The sequence below is a fragment of the Amphibalanus amphitrite genome, unplaced genomic scaffold (genome assembly GCF_019059575.1).
Source record: "Amphibalanus amphitrite isolate SeventyFive unplaced genomic scaffold, NRLGWU_Aamphi_draft 000259F_arrow, whole genome shotgun sequence".
NCBI lineage: Eukaryota > Metazoa > Arthropoda > Thecostraca > Balanomorpha > Balanidae > Amphibalanus > Amphibalanus amphitrite.
The window spans coordinates 15,591-37,726 of record NW_024881754.1 but is presented as its reverse complement, the minus strand read 5'-3'; the positions used below and the strand labels follow the sequence as shown (position 1 = coordinate 37,726).

At 50.9% G+C, this 22,136-nt stretch overlaps 2 protein-coding genes across 3 annotated transcripts; one reads left to right on the top strand and one right to left on the bottom strand.

Moving 5' to 3' along the window:
• The first annotated feature begins 608 nt into the window (after positions 1 to 608).
• Positions 609 to 4,161, top strand: LOC122386671 (UPF0598 protein CG30010-like). The gene is made up of 4 exons (XM_043376087.1): positions 609 to 668; positions 2,225 to 2,393; positions 2,698 to 2,746; positions 3,136 to 4,161. Exons 2-4 carry the CDS (start codon positions 2,226 to 2,228, stop codon positions 3,612 to 3,614), a joined length of 696 nt encoding a protein of 231 aa, XP_043232022.1. The 5' UTR covers positions 609 to 668; position 2,225; the 3' UTR covers positions 3,615 to 4,161.
• Positions 4,158 to 21,918, bottom strand: LOC122386670 (AKT-interacting protein-like). 2 transcript variants are annotated; one of them, XR_006257424.1, is made up of 7 exons: positions 21,640 to 21,918; positions 9,051 to 9,297; positions 8,225 to 8,325; positions 7,073 to 7,260; positions 6,511 to 6,679; positions 5,474 to 5,828; positions 4,158 to 5,002 (listed from the first exon to the last, which is right to left on the bottom strand). XR_006257424.1 is itself a non-coding variant. In XM_043376086.1 (6 exons), the coding sequence occupies exons 2-6, from the start codon at positions 9,295 to 9,297 to the stop codon at positions 5,733 to 5,735; spliced, it is 801 nt and encodes a 266-aa protein (XP_043232021.1). In that variant the 5' UTR covers positions 21,640 to 21,918; the 3' UTR covers positions 4,158 to 5,732. The 2 variants fall into 2 exon arrangements, 1 of the variants encoding a protein (XP_043232021.1); XM_043376086.1 differs by having other exon boundaries at positions 4,158 to 5,828.
• Between the last annotated feature and the right edge of the window lie 218 nt (positions 21,919 to 22,136).

Genomic DNA, 22,136 nt, shown 5'->3' with positions numbered 1-22,136 from the left:
ATGAAAATGACAATGGTAGGTAAGGTTACACGTAGTAGATACGTCATACGCTTCACATATGCGAGGAATGGTGAGTCGGTGAAGTGTTGTGATTGCCTGAAAATAATCCTGGCCATTAGTTCAATATCATGCAGACTGCAGAGACTTCCGAAGATTCCGTGGTTGTCTAATTTATAAATTTGTATATGCAGAAAAGAGCTGGACATTCTGGAACGGAACATACCGAAATGCTGGCTAATGTTGGTCCTTGGACCTTGGACAAGACATCCTGGCCTAATCACCAAAAAAAAAAAAAAATGCAGCTACGCCAACAACATTTGATTGTAATTGCAGCCGAAGCTGTTTCTATCATTGCACAGACTCATCCTAGATACTATTCTAATTTGATAGAGGATTCTTACGGGATCGATTCGCCAGCATGCTAGTGCTTTCCCAGTAATACTTACAGGCTTGATGTTAATAGATAGCCAATTGATATTTTGATGACCAACTGAGTATTTCTGAGGACGATACTAAAAATTTAGTTTGAGGTACCGTCGGTAAAAGAAAAACTCATATCAGCTGAATGAGTTCACAATAACAGCGCAGCTGATACAAAATATCCCGCACCGATCTTCGCATGCTGTGTTGTGTGTGGCATTGGCAAACGCAGGCAAACGCTCGATTACGTAAGTGCCTGAGTTTACGTTTTATCTTCACACTTTCCTATTTATTTTACATTTCACCGCCAAATGTATGTTTATTGCGTGCCTCTGTATCATTGAAGCTCAAGCTTTCATAATAATGTTGCATTTCATGGTTGTTGATTTATTATGAAAATGACTGAACAGACTTGGACTAAACCGATTTCCCACAATTTTGATTTCCACACAGCAGGCAGGACCTGGGCAGGACCAGCCAGAAAAGTATGGCAAGAGAGTCTTAAACACCAGTATAACGCCTTTTGGGGCGACTAACGGAGCGAGCGAGAGGGTGGGCCTTGCACGTGCGAAATTGCGAGGGGGTACCTCCAACTGACTTGTGCACGGCACCCTACTAACTGGTCTCTAGCGATGTGCCAAATTTGGGCACAATCGGCCCAGCCGTTCTCGAGATCTGGAAGCGGCACCCTGCACGTGCGCACGTGCAAAATGGGTCCCAACTGACTTGTGCACGGCACCCTACTAACCGGTCCCTAACCGTGTACCAAATTTGAGCGCAATCGGTCCAGCCGTTCCCGAGATCTGGAAACGACCCCTGCACGTGCGCACGTGCAGCAGCACCCCAACTCTGGCACATGTATATGCAGTGCCTAGTGGGTGCCTACCTACATGCCAACTTTCAGCGCAATCGGCCAAGTAGTTACCGAGATATTGCAACAATTACAAAGCTGACACCTCTTCGTTTTGCACGTGGCACGTGCATAAGGGGTCACCCACATGCATCGGGAATAGTCCAATACTTGGTAGAAGGAATGAAGCTACCCTACAAAAATTACCGCGTGTAAATCGGTCAAGTGGTTGCTGAGATATAAGCCTCGCAAAAGCGTGACCACGGCCGGCCGGCCGGCCGGCCGCTCATACTCAGAAATTTCCGTTAATCTAAGGAAAGACTACGCTCGCTTCGCTCGCTCCGTAATGACAAGTATAAACACAGGACAGTATACCTGAAAAGAGGCGACAAGTTACATTAACACCGGGCCCTGTTTCACAGCATGATGTTACACTTTACAGTGAGCTATGGTTATGGTATGCTTTGCTACATTGTTGGTGCGGCATTTGAAACAAATTTGCCTTGACCCTTCAGCGACCAGCGTTGTAAGTGTCCAAGCTTGTTGATGCTTCTATGGAAAGTGGAATGGAAACCCAATACCCTGATACGTGTATTGTGCTGTAGTGTCATGCCTTGGAACAGGGCCTAGCTGGCTGCTGGGAGGGCAGATTTGCATCAGTCTGTTTGCAGACATAGGATGAAAAAGGTGCAATGCACCAGTCCATCCAAGGCAAATTAAGACTGACAAGGCTTTCCAGTTCATTTTTTTTCCATCATCATTTTTATCAGCCATTGTGGTTGGGCATCAAAAGGAGTATGGAATCCCAAATCAGTGAAGGTGAATAATGCACATCGCACATTACACATAGATATGCCAGCACTCTCATGGTCACATTGCATGCTGCCAAAAGAAGAAGCAGCTGCATTTTTAACTGATTTCGCTCTCTAAGCCTCTCCCCCGCCATTTCCGCAGGATGGGGATGCTGCCGGCTCTGTCGGCGCCCCTGCGGCCGACGCGCGCCCTGGTGCGCCGCTGTCTGAGCGGCCCTGCCCACCTGGGACCATTCTCTGATTATGTCCAGGGTCAGTCGCCGGCACCCAATGTCCGAGAGTACTTCTACTATATCGATCATCAGGGAATGGTGAGTATGGAATGGTGTCGGTACTAATTAATAATGTTGAGCCATTGAGGTGACGATGGTGGATGTATTGTCGTCTTCAATGTAGGACGACGGGGAGGTATTTGTGTATGGCTGACGATGGGTTCTTATCTTGGCTGTAAGTTGGTGGTGAGTGGTTAGCCAAATAGGCAAGGAGTGCCAGATTGTTTAGTGATTTCTCCCTTCTGCATTAAAAAAGTGTGATGTTAATACAAGTATTATCTGGTCGACGTGTGGCCTGTTGGTGCCGGAGGTGACCGAGTAACCTGCCCCGTGTTCTTTCCAGCTGTTCCTGGACGACGCCAAGATGAAGAATTTCACCTCATGCATCAAAGGTTAGTGTATATAGGGTCTGGGACTTGGGAGTGGCCTACTATTTATGCAGTCATCTCATTTTCTTGTTGAATCAGGGGCGTTGAATTGCATTCTGTTTGGTCTTCTTTCATAAGAATTGAAATGCAAATAGCGCGAAGTTCGGAATCAGTATTTGCATGACAGTGCCTCATCGCCATATTGTTAACATTCGCCTTTCATAAAGACGGTTGTTCGAAGTCGCTTGCTCCATTTACATTTTCCAGATGTCATTAATATGTTTTCGACATCTTTTGTCAGCGTCTCACGCACATTAGTTCCGGTACCATCGAAATGGCAGAAATCACGCATCCCATTCACGCTGATCTGTTCCTCTGTGTTGTGTTAATCTGAGTTCTGCCCCTCGTTACAGAGCAGAAATTCCTGCGCTTCTTCTTCAACCAGCTGCGGATGAACGACACGGAGCGGTACCCGGAGTTCCCATTCATATCACCGTGCGGGCGCGAACGAAACTTTGTCCGCTGTAACGACCTGCCCATTGTGTTCACACATGTGCTGGCGCCTAGCGACGGGTCGTCGAACTTCAAGCTGTCGTATAACCACGCTGGGGCGCTGCTGTCGACCGCGTTCGACCCGCACCTGCTCTGTATGCTGCCGGGCACGGGTCGAGTCTACCACCCGGGACCGGCACGCTCCGGCGGCGTCGGGCTGGTCCGATCGGCGCTGGCCATCGAGTTCAGCCGCGGCTTCCGCTTCGACAAGGGCGAGACGATGCCGCCGACACACTTCCAGTGGGAAGGCGAGACGTACAAGCTGACCAACGAGCTGGTGCCGGCCCTGCTGCAGATGAGGGGCCGCTGTAACATGGACGCGCACCCGAGCGACACCTGACGGCCTCTGATGGGAGCTGAGGTCATGACAGGAGGGTGGGGTGCATTTGAGTGGCGGTACCATGTGGCGGTAAGGGGTGCAGTCATCTTTGTGCAATGGAGATGCGGCGTTATGGCTGCATATTGTATATTGTTTCGTCGACTGTGAGTCATTTGTATATACTTGATGACAGATATGCTCAAAGCGCAGTACGCGATTTCTAGACCAGTTGTTGATGTTTTCGTGCGAGTGCCTTGAGGCAGACGCAGCATATGTGCTCATAATGTCATGCGGTCAAGGTGAAGATCTGTTGCGCTTTTGTGAAGCGCAAGCCACCGCTGCGGAGCCGGGCGGGGTTAAAAGTCGATCGACGAATCCGCTGTAGCCAGTCATTGACAGCCGCTGCACGGTTTTGTCCCAGCTGATACTCATTAGTGTAATTTAACATTGTTTTACATTGTTATACAATATACATGGTGCGTCATAGCTGGACGAGCCATATGCAGCGTTATATAAGATGTTGAATAGTATCATCATGTAAATAATCCGAAATACACACGTGACGATGCATTAGCCATTTATTAAATAACCACGGCGGCGCCAGGCTCTAATTAGAAGCTGCGTCCAGGCCTGGTTCGGTTCCGCCGCTACTAGAATCACAGGAAGCACGTCAGTGTCGGCATTAAAACGGGTTAGGAATTCGTCAGACGAGACGGATCATTCACACATCATTATGCGGGACATATTATCCATGTCAGTGTCACTTCGCCCCTGGAATCGGGGTAACGGTGGACTTCATAGAGGGAATGCGCGCAACCATGGAAGACACACTAGCGGGATACAATATCGGCAATCGCCTTCATAGATCAGCAACATACAATTACGAATATCAATTATGATCAGGGAGGAACAAACGTAGCATAGCATCACATACAATCGGTACATACATGTTAATGTTTAAATATTAATGGTGAAGAACTATTAGGATGTACTTGTGCTTCGTATTTCATGCCTCAGACTTCAACTCCTAACGACGCATGCAAGCGAAATTCACTCTGAATCGGCTGCCAAACTACGTCTTGTTTTACATTGTTATACAATATTGTTATACAATATTCGCCGAACCCGTCTCGGCGGGTCCCGCACTACACGGCTAACTACGGTCAATATCGCAGCCCCGCGGCTCTCGTTCTCAGAATATCATTGATTTTGTCGCCGCGGTCCCCTGTACTGCCAGACGGCTCGTCGGGTGGGTCGCTACTGCAAGGTCGTCCGCCTCACAGCGTAGTAGATGTCTCTCCATCCGTCGCCACTAATAGGAAGTCAGTTGCGCGGGGTGTTTGTCCACCTGCAGACTGCACTATGATTCATTACGTCACTCTTGACGATGGTAATCTTCGAGTTTAAAGGGACCCTCCCACCTTCAAAAAAGTTAATGAATTGGCATGAAAGTGATGTCGCTCGGTTCAGAAAGAGCAAAAACGAATATCTACCAAATTTCATCGAAAAATATTCACCGGTTTTCAAGATATTAGACTTTTACTTTTGTTTACTTTTTGGGATCTCCGCTGTTCCTAGCGACTTTATTTGAAAGTGCGGCATTTGTTGCGCGCAAAGCAGCATATACCACCGCGCGCTACAAAACGTTTTAATCAAACATTTAACGGACGTTCGAAAGCCTGATGACGTCATCAGATTCCCGTAATGGTTAAGAGATAGGGACCACGCTGGTCCCACCCTGCAAGTAAAGGGAATAAATTTCTTGAACACCATAAAGCTGCGGGGGTTGCGACCAGGATAAATGGTGGTTTCTGAGCCTGGCCGCAAACTTGGCTATCTCAACTCAAAACTAATGTTAAGGTGGGAGGGTCCCTTTAAAGTTAGCTGTTGCAGTCCTTAGTTGGAGCCACGTACTAGCGTCTTCGAGGAAGTAACTCTTTATCACACACACAATCACAGTCTCTCGGGCGCTTTGGTTCGGCGGCGCATCACCGTCCGAGGGCCCGGCTGACGTCACGTCACTCAGTGTCACATCACTCGCCGTCACGCTGCCCGTCCGTCACGTCACTCGCCGTCACATCACCCCTCCGTAACGTCACTCAGCGTCACACTCGGGCTGTCCGGCGCGGCGGGCGGACCTCAGAGCGACTCGGGCTTGGAGAAGATGTCCAGAGTGCCTGGCTGGACCCAGGAGTAGCCGGCGCTGGCCGGTCCCGAGGGCAGGTCCTCCTCCTTCTGCAAGGAACGGAACCGGTCAGAGGTGAGAGGTCAGATGTAAACGGTCAGCAGTCAGCAGCCAGGCGGCAAGCAGCCAGCGGTCAGAAGAGAAATTACGAACCAAAGAACAATAGTGACTAATGTGGTACCCACTCCACGGAAAACGCCATGGGTCCGGGGGTAATTTCAAATATCAATTCCACAGCTGACGACGCATACAAAAGGAACAATTTTAACTTCATTACAAATATTGTAAATAAGGAACATGGAACAAAGATAAGGTCATATCTACTATCTACCACAGCCATGCGGATGCCAGCCAGTGAACCCGAAACGGAAGACACATTCGGCCTCAAACTAAACACGCCGATCTAATCACCAAACATCCCGTCCTGAAGTTTACACTCCACCAACCAATTGTGATCGAGACCAGCACGATTAACAGTCCACCCTCCATAAAACAGCGAACAATGTAAGCAGTTGGTACTTGGTATCCAGTATCTACTCTAACGGGGGGACTGTTTCGTTGAGACAACTCGGCACTCCTCCAACACTCCACAGCCGCCCTATTCTTCTTTACGACTCACAGCATACACCATCACTTGCTCTCTCCCTTCTCCCTCTTCCTCTCACGCCCCCTAGTCACCCGTCCTTTACCCTCATCCACCGTTCCCCATCCCATCCATTTCCCCTACGGTACCTTGGGCTGGAGCATGGCCTGTCGGACGGGCTCGTGCACCTCGGGCCGGAACTGGCTGAACACAATACTGTGCGGGTCGTCAGAGGCCGGCGGGTCCATCAGCCGGTCCCTGCTCAGCTTCACACACTCGGCGGCTCGCAGCGCGAACATGTCACGCGCCTTCTCAAACCTGGGCACAGGCACAAAAGAAGGATCAGAAATGCGAGTCCGTAGCGTTTGCGTGGAAAGCCCAATAACGGGCTGTCTCGCTGCCTAAATAAATGCAGTTACTCTAAATGGCGCTAAGAAGCATCAATGAACATGGTGTCATGTTTCACTATCCCACAATTGATTCAGTTCCGGAGTTTTCAACCAGTCCCGAACCGAATGGACTTCATATGACGTATTGAATATACGAGTAACATCATTTATACGACACGAAGTATAGGAAAAAACACAAGACTAGTTGACATACAACGATCCAGATTATAGGCTTAACTGAGCACGGGTTATAGCACTGCACAGCACTGTTATTCTAATCTACGGCAGCTGACCCTCCCTACTAGCATCCTGGATCACTCACATGACGGCCGCCTCCGGGTTGGACGGCTGCACCGTCTCGATCTTGTAGAAGGCCTTCCGCAGGTAGAGCAGCACGTGCCAGATGTGATGCGAGTTGCGCTTCCACCGCTGGAAGCCGCGCCGGATGTCCACCTCGCCCGTCTCCGGGTGGACGAGCGGGTGGAAGACGGGCGTCTCCATTACCACTCGCTGCAAGCGGAGGGCGAGGGGAGGTTAGAACATAGTCCCGGCATAGTACCCACGGTCCACCCTCTTAATCTCTGGTATCTCAGTCTACTCTAGTTGCTCAGTCTCTTCCGATTACTCAGTCCACTATGCTTATGTTATCACTTTTTGTTATTCAGTACACTGTGATAATGATGATTTGATTCGGTCTTCTCTGGCGCATCAGTGATAACAAGTCATGAGCCTCGCAATTCGCACACTCGGCGTCGCAGTGGCTTACTGTCACGGTCATGATACTTAGTAAACCGTGACGGCAGAACCGTGACAATGCAGTCGTGATACACTCAATGTTTGGATAATGTACCGTCCACGAAAAACAATGGACAAGGCCGAACCAAGGCAAGATGCTCGGATGTTGTGTGATTTAATAGTTCGCACGGTGACCTAGTTGTTACCGAAGGGACACGATGACGACAATAATAGCGCATTTACGACGGAAAAACGAGGTACCGGGTGTCGCTGGCCATTGTAACCGAGTGATTCATACAGTGCAAAGGCGGAAAGCTATCAACGATAGGCAGCATCCGGGGACTTGAAGTGAGCGAGCCAAAGGCTAACATGAATGAAATGACACTTAGCCGAGCTGAGATAAGGAAAGCGGCGGCTAGATGATTATCTAATACTTGAGAGCGATACGAGCTCTGACTTCCACGGGTGAAACTTAGTGCGGAGCTGGAAGGGCCCGGGCGCAGCAATTCCGCCGCCGCCCTAGCGGTGATCTTGACCTCCGCGGTCTGTTGCGGCTCCAAAGCCAAGCCGGCGTCGAATTTGGAGAGCTCAGGCCCCCCTCCCCCCCCCCCCCCAGCTCGGCACAAAGTTCCACGGCAGCTGACTTTCCTTTACTATTATAGGTATCCACTATCCATATCCTTCCTTCCCTCTCCCTTTCAAAACCACCAGCGCCCTCCCTCCCTCTCTCCTTTCTTACCGGGCAGTCTCCGTCGGGAAACTGCTCAGGGATGATGACGGAGAACCGGAACACGCCCTCCTGGTAGTAGCCCTGCCGTATGAACAGCACTCCGAACCACACTGAAACAACAGGACAGTGGTCACAACACGCCCTCCTGGTAACAACACCGCGAACCACACTGAAACGACAGGACGGGAAATATGTTACGGAACACGACCATGCCCGCACAAGCTTGAAATAGTAGGCGTGTTAACAGCATAGTTACAATTTCGTAATCAAATGAAAGGACAAAGAATGATCGTATCAAAGGACATCGTTGGATAAACACTTGCTGATAAGACTAACACATTGCCACAGGACCGATAGTGAGGGCACATTGAGTGCAAGCTCTGAGCTCAGTGCATGACGTTTATCAATCGCACCCACAGTTTCACTATCATTCCCCACCACGAACCACGTCGTACCGCTTCGTATCACGACCCAACATCAACATCCTGGTCACTCGGTTGAGTGAACACAATGAGCCACACCTGACACTCAGCAGATTCAATACTGAATTCGAATCATACTAGACGCTCAGCATTATATGATCATGCTGATCACGATTAACTGATTTAACAGCATTATTAGCCTAACTATACCACTCATGATAAAAACCGGTCGAAAGCTAAGTGAGCATGCATCTTTACACACATCTCTTGCTCGATTTCCTTCTAAATTGCTCACATCCTACCTAAATCCGTCCGTTTCCTAACACACCCTCTCAACCCCCCCCCCCTTCCCCCTAGACATGACTTCTCCCATCCCCTCCGTCCCCTCCCGTCGCGTCTGTCCCGGTACCCACCCAGCGGCGTCCGCGCGGCGGGCACGGTGTACACGCCGGGCAGCCGCTGCCGCTGCAGCAGGTTGTACTCGGCCAGCAGGGCATACTCGAGGAAGAACGGCCCGTAGCAGTGGGCGCCGCGCGGCGAGCTGGTCCGGCTGTCGATCAGCTGGTTACTCATGGCCAGCTGCTGCTGCTGGTCCGGTACGCTGGGCAGCAGCTTCCGCATGGAGCCGCGCCGCACCAGCGCCGGCCCCGCCCCGTCCATCTGGGGACGGATGGGGAGGTGTTAAAATGACAACCACAGAGGGAAGGGAAGGCATTGCTCTCTGCGCCGTCCATCTCAAGGTGCGCAGGGAAATAGAATAGATACATGTCCCCCGTCCCCATCAGAGGAAAATTGTGGAACACACCTCTGCAACCGACCTGAGTCGGGGATTAACTAAACTTCTCTGACAAAGGCTGTCCTCGAAATGCTTCTCAAGCTTTGCGGGAACATGCAACGATAGCGAGACTGAGACCAAGTTGCAAAGTTCGCTTGTACAGCAAGCACTACACTGTAGATATCATCAAACAATGAGATTGCGAAATCGGAAAAGTGATAATTTTTACGCCTGTCGGCTCCCAACACGTATGTGAGAAGTATATAAGAAATGTGGGACAAAGTACAATGGATCCGTGCGCTGCATCAGCATGATCTATGTTGATGCAAGTCAAGTTACAGTGACGAAAATGGCACTGAGCCACAGTACAGTAGCACGTCTTAGTTCCGTAGGCAAGTCCCATAGCTTACACAAAAGTCTCGATTTCAATAACCTATCCATCCAGCATCAGAGGTTCCTTATTCACAGCAGAAGTAAGTGTAAACTCAGCATAATCAATCACCCGGTAAAAACTGCCCCGGAAACCAGCCGTTCTAATCACCAACAACCGGCGGACCGACCCGACCCGTGGCACAGCTCGCCACGGGTAAACTTGGTCAGGAACCGACCGGCACGGACGCCAACAGGGAAGGAAACAGGCGCACCGGCCGGCAGGATAGAGCGACAAAGGGCCGTCTCAGTGGTGCAAATGGTACGGCTCAATCCACAGGCCAATGATACTGCACGGTACACAAGGTTGAAGATGATAACCAGCAACACATGGATTTGTAAAACCACCAATCACATCGGAGTTGTCACTGGAAAGCGCGACTGGAAAGCGCGAATTACGAAAAAACTAACATATGAAAATGAAACTAATGATAATGCTGATGAAATTCAACTGAATCGACCCCTGCTAATAAATCAAAGCTCCAAAGGTGCAACAAAGCCGACATCACGGTGCGGTGATGGCACCTTCTACACGTCTAGCTGTCGGCTCCCTTGGATCCTGGTCCGTTCTACCGCTCCAAAGCAAACCAGCCGTCGGTACTCACCGTCTCACTGAGTAGGTACCGACAACAATTAACGAGCCATCTCCTGCCTCCACAGCCAACCAGACGGAGACCGGCGACCACACACCTCCACTCGAGCACGCCGCGCGCCACTGCACCCACGCCCGCTACGTAGCGGCTTTAGAGCTCGACTGGCCAGTGACCACTCCACCCGCCGGCTCCAACGCGCTAACCCACGCAGCACCAGTCTCATGTCTGCCTGGTGTTGACGCATTTCCTGGTAAATTATGTCCCCGAGTACGACGGAGTCACGGAATGCGACCCAAAACAGCCAGCACTGCCCAGCACGGACAGTACGACCAAGTGCGACCCAGCATGGCCGGGCATGGCCGGGACTAAGCGCGGCTAGCTCGGCCCATGACGATCAGAAGGATCACCACAGCCCAGCACGGCCCATCACGGCCTAGCACGGCCTAGCAGGTCCTAGCAAGGTGTGCGAAGCCTGCTGGAGCAGCGCGTCTCGCCGCAAACCGTCACATGTCCGCCCAGCTAGGGACGCCAAGCGCCAAGCGCCGCCGGGCGGCCGGCCAGTGACGGCGGCGGGCCGAACGAGACCGGAAGCGGGCCCGCTGGAGCGAGGTGCGCGGGTGCCAGCTATGCTGATCGGCGGTCGGCGACGCTCACCGCCGTCCCGTGCGCCGGAAACGGCAGTAGACGGAACAGCGGTGCGCCCCGGGTGGTGTCTGGGCGGGCCGCGGGAGGCGTCGGGGGAGACAAGGGACAGGCAGGTGCGGGCGCGAGAAAAGGGCCGGGTACAAGCGGTGAAAGAATATTAAAACCGAAATGAACAAGGCACACAACGACATGTAGAATACAATATGATATAGGACTAAGACAGGTGACGGAAAAAGTATAAGTGATAACAGGACATGGGAGATAGATGAGTTCAAAGCGGTTAAACTTAAGACCCTACCAGTTATATAATTGATGGTTAAAAAATTGAAAGATATATATTTCAATAAGTTAATATCTTCAACATTAAGATATATCTTTGCGGTATACCGCACCGATGTCATACAAAAACCATCCTAACCGCAGCCATTAGTAGTTAATCACAATGCCTAGCCGACCGATCAAGAACAAAGAGCGGCGACCGGCATTGGCAGTCGTTTGGAAGGAATGGCATGTGCGCGGATTTGTAATCCAGCAGCGCACCCTAAAGCATGCGGACAGACCCGACCGGCATTCCTGTTCACAGAGCACGCATACCGCATTGCTTCCATGAGGAGGTCGTACAGCATGCCTCGACGTGAGGAAAGACACTGGCAATGTCCAGGACAGAGAGGAAGCTCATGAAGTAATCAAACTAGTAGGTAGCTGCACCAATCTTCATAATGAGAGAGTAGTAACTGATGATAGTTCTAACGAATGGCTGCGTGAGTGTGTTCACTTGACCCAGATGTTGTGGTTTTATGACACAGTAGGTCTGCGGTCAATCCATTCGGAATAAAACGAGTCCCTGACGATTAATGAATACCAAATCGACGGCCGCCCAGGGTTAGCGCTGGAGCCGGTCACGGAGGCCAGTTCGTTCAATATTCTGGTCGGAGGACCAGCACAGCAGCCATGCAGTGAAAGATCTGCAAGATAGGTACCGTGGCGCAGCGTTCGAGGACGGCAGTGGCTGAAATGTCTTGGTGTTGGAACCTAAAAAAAAAATGGCTGCGAGTGTGGGTGTCCCAACAACCAACACCTGATCGTTCAATAGCACCGATATATTTCCAAGGCTAGAGACTGCCCAAAAACTGGGACAGAGCCGGCCGGGCGGTCTGATACGGCGGCGGTCGGCGCCCACACTCCCACATCGAGTTCCTGGACAGTGGACACTGAGACAGCGGCCAGCGATACGATTCCGACAGTAATTCTATCAGTCATTCGGGGAAAGTTCTCACGAGACAGGGGCGCGTACTGTATGGGAAAGGTTCATAGCAGGCTTAATCTACCGATGAATGAAAATAAAACAAACCATTCATAATCAAACTCGCGCCACCCATCACGGGTAAATCCCAGCTGAGCTCCGTGACAACGCCCCACGAATTATCAACCCACACTTCACCTCCACCGCACTAAAACGCCCAGCTTCATCTACCCACACGATCGCACGTTAGACCCCTAAAAACCCACCATTCCACACACCCACCGACACGCCACCTCGGCACTCTCCGTGCCTCTCTCCGGCCCCTCTGCAGGGAGCGGCGTGGGGCGTGCACGCCGCGCGCGCCGGAGCGGCACGACCGAGCACGCCCGGCCACGGCGACCGCCCGGCGGGGTCAACGAATGCCTAACGCGTGCCAGATCGGCCGGTAGTGGCAGGCAGGTGGCAGGTGACGGAAGGCAGGCTGACGGCCGAAGGCAGCTGTGAGGGCAGGCTGGAGAGGGCGGACTGTGAAAGGAGGGGAAGATCACCAGGACTGGCAGGGATAAAGGATAAAATGATAGGGAGAGCTGAGCTAATCAGATCGAGAACAGACAGCACAAACACTGCAAAGGCAGATAATTGCTAAATTTTAACAAGAAACGAGCAAATATCGGAGATGAGCACTGAGCAGCCAGATTCTGTGTATCAGACCAATACACCGATCGACTCACGATCGGATTGGCAGGCAGGTGGGTGGGCGGACAGTTGAGACAGGCGCACCGACCGCCGTCTATTCAGGATCGGTGCCAGGGCGCGGCGGGCACGACCCCCGCCGGTTCACCGTAACGGCCGGCCAACCGAGCACTGAGGCGGCGCGCCTTCGAGGTCAGCTTCGAATGGCGCGCAAACACGTGGAAAAGTGGGCGCGCCACGAAGCGTTTGGACGCGCCGATTTAAACATCAACCGCTCGGACAATGCCGGCGTGGCTCTGCCCGCAGTGAGAGTGAGGAGGGTGGAGTAGACACAATGTCACCGTTCAGAGTCAGAGGTGCGGCCCGGGGGACGCTCGCAGATCTCAGGTCGCTGGTCCTCACCAGCAAGCCGCGAGCGCGGTGGGAACAGCGAAACGGAAACTGTTTTTCCACTGTAGGCACACAAATTGGCCCGGCAAACGACACCGTTAAGTTAGTCGAATGACTTCGTCGACACGAGTCATGGTCACAAACACGATAATCGCACAATGGATGTCCTGCTTTGTGCGATCTGTCTTTATAAAGAAAAACTAGGCTTCCGAAATAATCGGCAAGATCCCTCGTAATGCTGCAAACATAGACCTCTGTATACAGCGGTCTATGCTGCAAAAAAAAAGAAGAACAACAAGGCGTTACTCAGAAATACATGATACCAAGCCCGGCAGCTGCGGCGCCATGGTCCGCCAGCGTTGTATAATGCATACCGTCTTATATCGGCTGTTCGACAGGGCGTCGGCCACCGCGGCGCCTGTCAGTCGCCACGTTATGCTAGCCGGCATTGTGTGATGTCTGCCATCTAATATCTACTATCTGGCCGGCCACCACGGGGCTGTCTGCTGTCTGCCACCTAATATCCACTGTCTAACAGGGCGCCTGCCGCGCTGTCTGTCGGCCGCCACCGGAACGGAGGCCACCGCAGCAATCATCGCCGCTGCGCTCCCAGGATTTCACCCGCCGGCCGGCTCGGCTACGTGCTCCTCACGGGGTTTTATCGGACGCCGCCGTACCGACTGGTCCCTCTTTGGAGAAACAGAGAGACATAGGTATGGAGGACAGATGTAAAGATGAAAGCATGATGGGATGAGAGATGTAGGTAGGGAGGCGACTATACATTTATACAAGGGATGGAAAAGTCATAGAGTAACCGTCAACCGAGACTACACAACAATAAATGAGGCGCGAACGAGTGGAAGGAAGAAGATTAATGAGACCTAACGAAGCAGAGGAGAGAGCAAATGAGACAGGATGGGCGAAAGGATTGAAGGAAACGACACAAAGGATGGATGGGACGGACGGGACAGGGTGGGGTGGAGCGTGCCGGAAATGGCGGTCGCCGACACGGGGACCGAGATGATTCATCAACTCATGCTCCGTCACGAACGACAATCAGTACAGTGAGTGGGGCGGCAACACGATATGGCGACGACAGCGTGGTGCATAACACTGAACAAACGCCACTCAGGTCATCCCCTCAACTGAAGTCACGGAAACAGCCACCGTGACAAATGCAAAAACAGTACTGTAAATCAACAGCAAATAACCGAGTCGACTCCATGAACCGGCCGCCTGTGGGACTCCGGATGCAATCACGCCGGCCATACTCCCCAGTCACGCGGGCCAGGAGAGCAGAGCATTGGACCGCTCGGCGCTGCGGAGTTGGCCGGTGCGTCTCGGTGGCCGTCGCTCGACGGTCGGCCGGCGGACATCAGCGGCTCGTCAGCTGACCGCAGCTGGTCGCCAGGTGTGAACACCGCCCCGGACGCGACGGACGTGGAGGGGGAGGGGAGCCGAGAGGCACGAACGACCAGACAAAGCGTCAGGGGAGAGCGGGAGAGGCCAGACATAGCGTCCGAGGAAAGCGGGTCCGGGAGTAGCGGAGTCCGTCTTACACCGGCTTTGAACCCGGCGAGAGGCTCCCACTTAGGTCTCTAGAAAGGCAGTCTGCTACAGGTGTTGAACAGATCCCAAATGAAGGGCTTTGGAGTTTGGATGTCACGAAGACGTTTGGTCTTACCGCCATCTGTTGCGCGAGGTCTGGACATGGCGGAGTCAAACAGCGGAATCAGTTATGTATCACGATGCACGAAGGCGTTCCATTACACGCTGCTGGCACTCAACTGGTGTGAGAGCATCTCAGCTCAGTCTGAGAGGGCCCGGGAGGCCTCAATTCTCATTGTGGGCTCACATTAATCTGACCCCTCATCGACGACCATGGCCTACAGAATCTAGCTCTGATCCGGCCCATCTTCAGGCAGATGATATTTTTTAAATCGTCATCAACGTGCGCCGTATAACACGACTGGCCGTATACCGGCTAAGATTATTTTGCCTAGGAAGCAAAGAGCATGATTTCAATGCAAAAAAAGCCGACTATGGCTCCAAATTTCGGCATGTGGTACGATTTTGTCGACCCTGACTCTAACCAAAACCGACGACTCCAAACAACTCAGACTCTGACTCTCCAGTCCAGGTGCCTGCCCTGCCACCATGTCAGTGGTCACACCACTCTGCACCAGCTTTGCGCCACACTACAATATCCACCGTCTGCACCACACTGCAATGTTTATATCCACATTCCACAGTCCACACCATGCTGAACCACGGGCTGGGTGAGCCTGCCGTCATCGAAATTGCGATACTCTGCAGTAAGCCCACAATTAGCGTGTTGCTGAGCCCAGCAAATTTTCCCACCGCGCGTTATCGACCTGTCATGTCAGTCACTACCCGTGTGTAGAAGTGCAGGTAGGTATGGTATATGAGGTGGGGGTCCATCATGTACAGACTGTGAATGGTCACTAAGAGTCATGTCATCAGCACAAACTAGCAGCACCATATCAAGTCAGCCTATGAAGTATGAACTGGTGATGTCACCCCCAGGCCCCAAACTAGGCTTCACCTGAGTAAGGGAGCTGGGTATCATTTTCATGGTATGGCCTGCCAACGAGGGATTTATGTATAGGGGATTTATGAGGGATTAGGGAGGGATTTATATTTTATTTATGTAGGTACATACTACATTCCATCCACATCTGATGTTCATGGCCACCTATCACTTAACATTGGGGCTTGAAGGGAGCAATGATCTCAGGCCTAGAGAATACCTACAATAAGGTAAGGTTAAGTGTCAGGCATGCAAGGTACGCCCCACGCATGCAGACGTGCACCTGGCACATGGCTCGGTGCTAGCTACGATGCTGAATGTTGTGCTTATGCCGCACACGCAGGATTCAGCTTACAACGCAATGTGTCAGCCGCCATGCTGCAAAGTATGGCTCGTAGGTCGATAACGCGCACCGGTCCAAGTTCAAATCCGCACCAACCCTTCAGAAAGAGCCGGAAAATCCGCACCAAAGCCGAATAAGAGTACAATAAAAAACCGCACCGAACCCAAAAACTGGCCAGTTTACATCCGCACTGGCCTCAATTGTTGATATGAGCCGCAAGTTTGCCCTCGGCTCTCAGTAGTATGGAAATGAAACGAGAAATACGCACCACACAACTCAAACAAAAGGCATGTCAAGCCAATACAAAAACCATATCCAGTACCTGCCCCTGGCGATTCTTCCAGGGTGATTATTGTGCTATGTACCATGGTTACCCCAATGATGTCAACATCACCAGTTAGCTTAACAGCTTGATAACGTATACCCAGCTATAAAAACAAAAATATGAACATTGAATGGCTAAGCGTGGGATCATCTCATGCATCCATTTTTGCGTCTTTCGTTGGGGCTGTATACAACAACTCTGATCGGCAAGTCATTCACAGCGGATTTGACTACTTAGCCGCGGCGAAGTGGCGGTTCTCAAGGCCTGCCATCAGCCATGTGCACCTCGCCCTACCACCGAGCGACAACGCCAAACTCTCACATGAGCCGAGCGCATCTCGTTTACGAATGCTGCAAAATGCATCAGCAGATTCTTTTGATGCAACATGTTAGCTGCGTCTAACCCATCTAACCTACCCGATAAACCGTTTTAAGTCACCATTTTAAGTCATTCGATAAATCGTTCAGAATTGACTGCTTGAAGTGCCAGGTGGTGAGCAGTGATCTAGCCCTGCCATCGGCCCTGCACATCTCAAGATCCTCCCATCGCCCTACTCATCTCTCTCACTCTACCGCCAGCGCCTGCAGAGCCGAGTGGTGAGTGTCATGTTGATTATTTGCGGGCAACCCACCTGATTATGGGACCAACAGCGCTGGCATAGTCCGTTCTGACCACTACACACTCATTTGGACCCGAGAGCACACTGAATTACATGTTGAAGCTCCAACAATGTTTTAATCTTCGATTTTCCTCTTCTAGCTCGTCTGGTCTACCATGTCCGTCGCAAAGCCAATCCTGCCACTACACCACACTGCACCAAATCCTCACCAGCCGAACAAGCCTGCACCGATGAGATCTCATCGAAATTGCCATACTTTGCAGCCTGGACTAGAGGTCAGTGCGGATGTAAACTGGTCATTTTTTGGGTTCATCGCTTTTGTGTACTCTTATTAGGGTTAAGTGCGGATTTTCCGGCTCTTTGTGAAGGGTTGCTGCGGATTTAGAACTTGGGCTGATGCGCCTCGTCGACCTACGAGCCATACTTTGCAGCATGGCTGTGTTAATTCTGCTCTACTAACACCAAGGGTATTAGTATATATTAGGTCCGAGTGGACAATTGTGACGCTGTTGATACAAATAGGTAACAGCAAAAAATTTAGGTTTTAGGTTAGGTTAGGTTGTAGGTTTGTAGGTTTTAGGTTTTAGGTTGGTAGGTTTGTAGGTTAGGTTAGGTTAGGTTGTAGGTTTGTAGGTTGTAGGTTGGTAGGTTGGGTAACGGTAGGGCAGGCGTCACCGATAGCTTCGGTGGTGAAAACAGTCAAGGTAGGTGTATTGCAAGTATATTGACATGGATATGGAAGCACTGTTGAATTAAATGACGTCAGTAGAATATACATATGAAAAAGTCTCTAGAACGTGTCAAGCGGGACAGAGTGGGATTCAGCCGGTCCCAGCGGGAAAATTGGCACTCAGCCGACTACAGCGGGACAAAGTGGGACTCGTCCGACTACCATGGGACATATTGGGACTCAGCCGGTCCCAGCGGGACACAATGAGATTCGGCCAGTCCCAGCGGGACACAATGGGACTCGGCCGGTCTCAGCGTGACAAAGTGGGACTCAGCCGACTACAACGGGACATAGTGGGACTCAGCCGACTACCGCGGGACATGGTGGGACTCAGCCGACTACCGCGGGATAAAGTGGGACTCAGCCGACTATAGCGGGACATAGTAGGACTCTGCCGGTCCCAGCGGGACACAATGGGACTCGGCCGGTCCCAGCGGGACAAAGTGGGACTTAGCCGACTACAGCGGGACATAGTAGGACTCGGCCGGTCCCAGCGGAACACAATGGTACTCGGCCGGTCCCAGCGGGACAAAGTGGGACTCAGCCGACTACAGCGGGACATAGTGGGACTCGGCCGGTCCCAACGGGACACAATAAGATTCGGCCGGTCCCAGCGGGACAAAGTGGGACCCAGACGACTACAGCGGGACATAGTGGGACTCGGTCCGGCCGACTTTGTCCCGCTGGAGCCGACTGAGTCCCACTATGTTCTGCTGTAGTCGGCTGAATCCCAATATGTCCCGCTGAGACCGGCCGAGTCCCATTGTGTCCCGCTGGGACTGGCAGACTCCCATTGTGTCCCGCTGGGACCGACCGAGTCCCACTTATATCCCGATGTCGGCCGAGTCTCCTTACGTCCAGCGGTAGTTGGCTGAGTCCCACTATGTCCCGCAGTAGTCGGCTGAGTCCCACTATGTCCCACTGTAGTCAGCTGAGTCCCACTTTGTCCCGCTGGGACCGGCCGAGTCCCATTGTGTCCCGCTGGGACCGACTGAGTCCCATTATGTCCTGCGGTAGTCGGCCGAGTCCCACTTTGTCTCGGTGGAACCGGCCGAGTCCCATTGTGTCCCGCTGGGACTGGCCGAGTCCCATGGTGTCCTGCTGGGACAGGCCGAATCCGACTTTGTCCCGCTGGGACCCGCCGAATCCCGCTATCTCCCGCTGTAGTCGGCTGAGTCCCACTTTGTCCCACTGGGACCCGCCGAGTCCCATTGTGTACCGCTGAGACCGGCTGAGTTCCACTATGCCCCGCGGTAGTCAGCTGAGTTCCACTTTGTCCCGCTGGGACCGGCCGAGTTCCATTGTGTCCCGCTGAGATCGGCTGAGTCCCTCTATGTCCCGTGGTAGTCGGTTGAGTCCCACTATGTCCCGCTGTAGTCGGCTGAGTCCCAATTTTTCCCGCTGGAACCGCCCGAGTCCTACTCTGTCCCGCTTGACACTTTCTAGACTTTTCATAATCCAATGACATCATATAATTCAACAGTGTTACCATATCTACAGTCGTCCTCAAAATTATTCATACCCTTGTTAATTTACGACATATTTTGCTTTTTTGATGAAAAGAAAACATTTTGTCGAGCTTATTTATGATTTATATATGACCAACAGGGGAATGAATAACAGCAACATACAACTGATAAAATATTCAGTTTCAGGTCTGTTTTATTCATGAATCTTTGAAAACACTCATGTTCAAAAATATTCATACCCTTGGTTTTCAGAGTTCAGTGTCTTTCTTCAGTAGTCGATAGCATATCCTTTGTTCCTTATTACTGCTTCTAGTCGGTTCCTGTAGGTGCTCACAAGTTTGCCACACGTTTCCTGTGGGATTTTGGCCCATTCTTCCCTGGCGAAAGCCTCCAGCTGGGTCAGGCTAGTCGGTTTCCTGGCCGTCACTCGGGTCTTCAAGTCCCGCCATAGATTCTCTATGGGATTCAGATCAGGACTCTGACTAGACCACTCGAGGACGCTGATATCATTGTCCTCGAACCATTCCTTGACTACTTTAGCCGTGTGTTTGGGATCATTGTCTTGCTGGAACTTCCAGTTGTTGCCAAGTTCCAGCTTCTCTGCAGATTCCTTCAGGTTTTCGTCCAGAATTTGGATATAGTCCTCCTTTCTCATGGTGCCCTGGATCCTGACGAGGTTTCCTGTGCCGCGGGAAGAGAAGCATCCCCACAACATCATGTTTCTGCCACCGTGCTTGACGGTTGGCACCGTGTTCTTGGGATTGTAGGCCTCTCCTTTACTCCTCCAAACATATGCAGCATCCATGTGCCCAAACAACTCCAACTTCGTCTCATCAGACCACAGGATGTTTGCCCAGAAGTTGGAATCTTGCTGCATATTGCCTCTAGCAAAGGCCAGGTGAGCCTTGCTAGAGGCAATATGCAGCAAGATTCCAACTTCTGGGCAAACATCCTGTGGTCTGATGAGACGAAGTTGGAGTTGTTTGGACACATGGATGCTGCATATGTTTGGAGGAGTAAAGGAGAGGCCTACAATCCCAAGAACACGGTGCCAACCGTCAAGCACGGTGGCAGAAACATCATGTTGTGGGGATGCTTCTCTTCCCGCGGCACAGGAAACCTCGTCAGGATCCAGGGCACCATGAGAAAGGAGGACTATATCCAAATTCTGGACGAAAACCTGAAGGAATCTGCAGAGAAGCTGGAACTCGGCAACAACTGGAAGTTCCAGCAAGACAATGATCCCAAACACACGGCTAAAGTAGTCAAGGAATGGTTCGAGGACAATTACATCAGCGTCCTCGAGTGGCCTAGTCAGAGTCCTGATCTGAATCCCATAGAGAATCTATGGCGGGACTTGAAGACCCGAGTGACGGCCAGGAAACCGACTAGCCTGACCCAGCTGGAGGCTTTCGCCAGGGAAGAATGGGCCAAAATCCCACAGGAAACGTGTGGCAAACTTGTGAGCACCTACAGGAACCGACTAGAAGCAGTAATAAGGAACAAAGGATATGCTATCGACTACTGAAGAAAGACACTGAACTCTGAAAACTAAGGGTATGAATATTTTTGAACATGAGTGTTTTCAAAGATTCATGAATAAAACAGACCTGAAACTGAATATTTTGTCAGTTGTATGTTGCTGTTATTCATTCCCCTGTTGGTCATATATAAATCATAAATAAGCTCGACAAAATGTTTTCTTTTCATCAAAAAAGCAAAATATGTCGTAAATTAACAAGGGTATGAATAATTTTGAGGACGACTGTATATCAATATACTTACAATACACCTACCTTGACTGTTTACACCGCCGAAGCTATCGGTAATCGGTGACGCCTGCGCTACAGTTACCGTAGGTTGTAGGTAAATAGGTAAGGTTAGGTCAGGTTTGATTATGTTTTTTTCTTTTATTTCCATGACATATAAGTATCATTTTTGGATTCAGGATGTCAAATAATGTAAGAATATGAAAACTTTATCTTTTTACAGTCACTCGGACTCAGGTAAATAGGTAAGGTTAGGTCAGGTTTGATTATGTTTTTTTCTTTTATTTCCAGGACATATAAGTATCATTTTTGGATTCAGGATGTCAAATAATGTAAGAATATGAAAACTTTATCTTTTTACAGTCACTCGGACTCAATGTATACTTTTACCACACCAAGAAGACTAGTGTTGTTTACCAAAGACTTACCTCTAGGGCAGTTGAAGCTCAGGAGTCCAGCGATTTTTGGCTTTGCAGACCACCAGCTTGGTCAAATTACGACCATGCTCATACAGATTAATATTGTAAATTCTCCATCAGACTGGACATGACATTGTGTCCTTAATTTATTCAAGTTGAGGTGGATACCGTTCAGCACATATAAGTCAATTAATGTACGAAGTCTTGGTTAGTTCTAGAAAATATAATTAATTTCCGTTGTGACACAAAACACACAACACAGCGCACTGAGCAACAACGCGTCACGAGAGAAAACATAAATGCTTACTTCGAAATCTCAGCTGCGTTGCGGCATTGGCGGTTATGTGCGGCGTGTATGCCGCATGATTAGTAAGCGGCGACCACTAAATTAAAAATTCAATAGCTTCGACCTGTTTTCAATGGATAACACTGCATACCAAAAATGTCCATCGCTCTCGTCATAGGATATTTAGATTTAAATAACTAACTTATCTACATCATTGTTT

Coding starts and splice junctions, on each gene's coding strand:
- LOC122386671 (XM_043376087.1), top strand. CDS start 2,226: ATGGGGATGCTGCCGGCTCTGTCGGCGCCCCTGCGGCCGACGCGCGCC. Junction 2,394..2,697: donor ATATCGATCATCAGGGAATG/GTGAGTATGGAA, acceptor TGTTCTTTCCAG/CTGTTCCTGGACGACGCCAA. Junction 2,747..3,135: donor TTTCACCTCATGCATCAAAG/GTTAGTGTATAT, acceptor CCCTCGTTACAG/AGCAGAAATTCCTGCGCTTC.
- LOC122386670 (XM_043376086.1), bottom strand. CDS start 9,297: ATGGACGGGGCGGGGCCGGCGCTGGTGCGGCGCGGCTCCATGCGGAAG. Junction 6,680..7,072: donor AACCCGGAGGCGGCCGTCAT/GTGAGTGATCCA, acceptor GCCTGTGCCCAG/GTTTGAGAAGGCGCGTGACA. Junction 5,829..6,510: donor AGGCCATGCTCCAGCCCAAG/GTACCGTAGGGG, acceptor CGTTCCTTGCAG/AAGGAGGAGGACCTGCCCTC.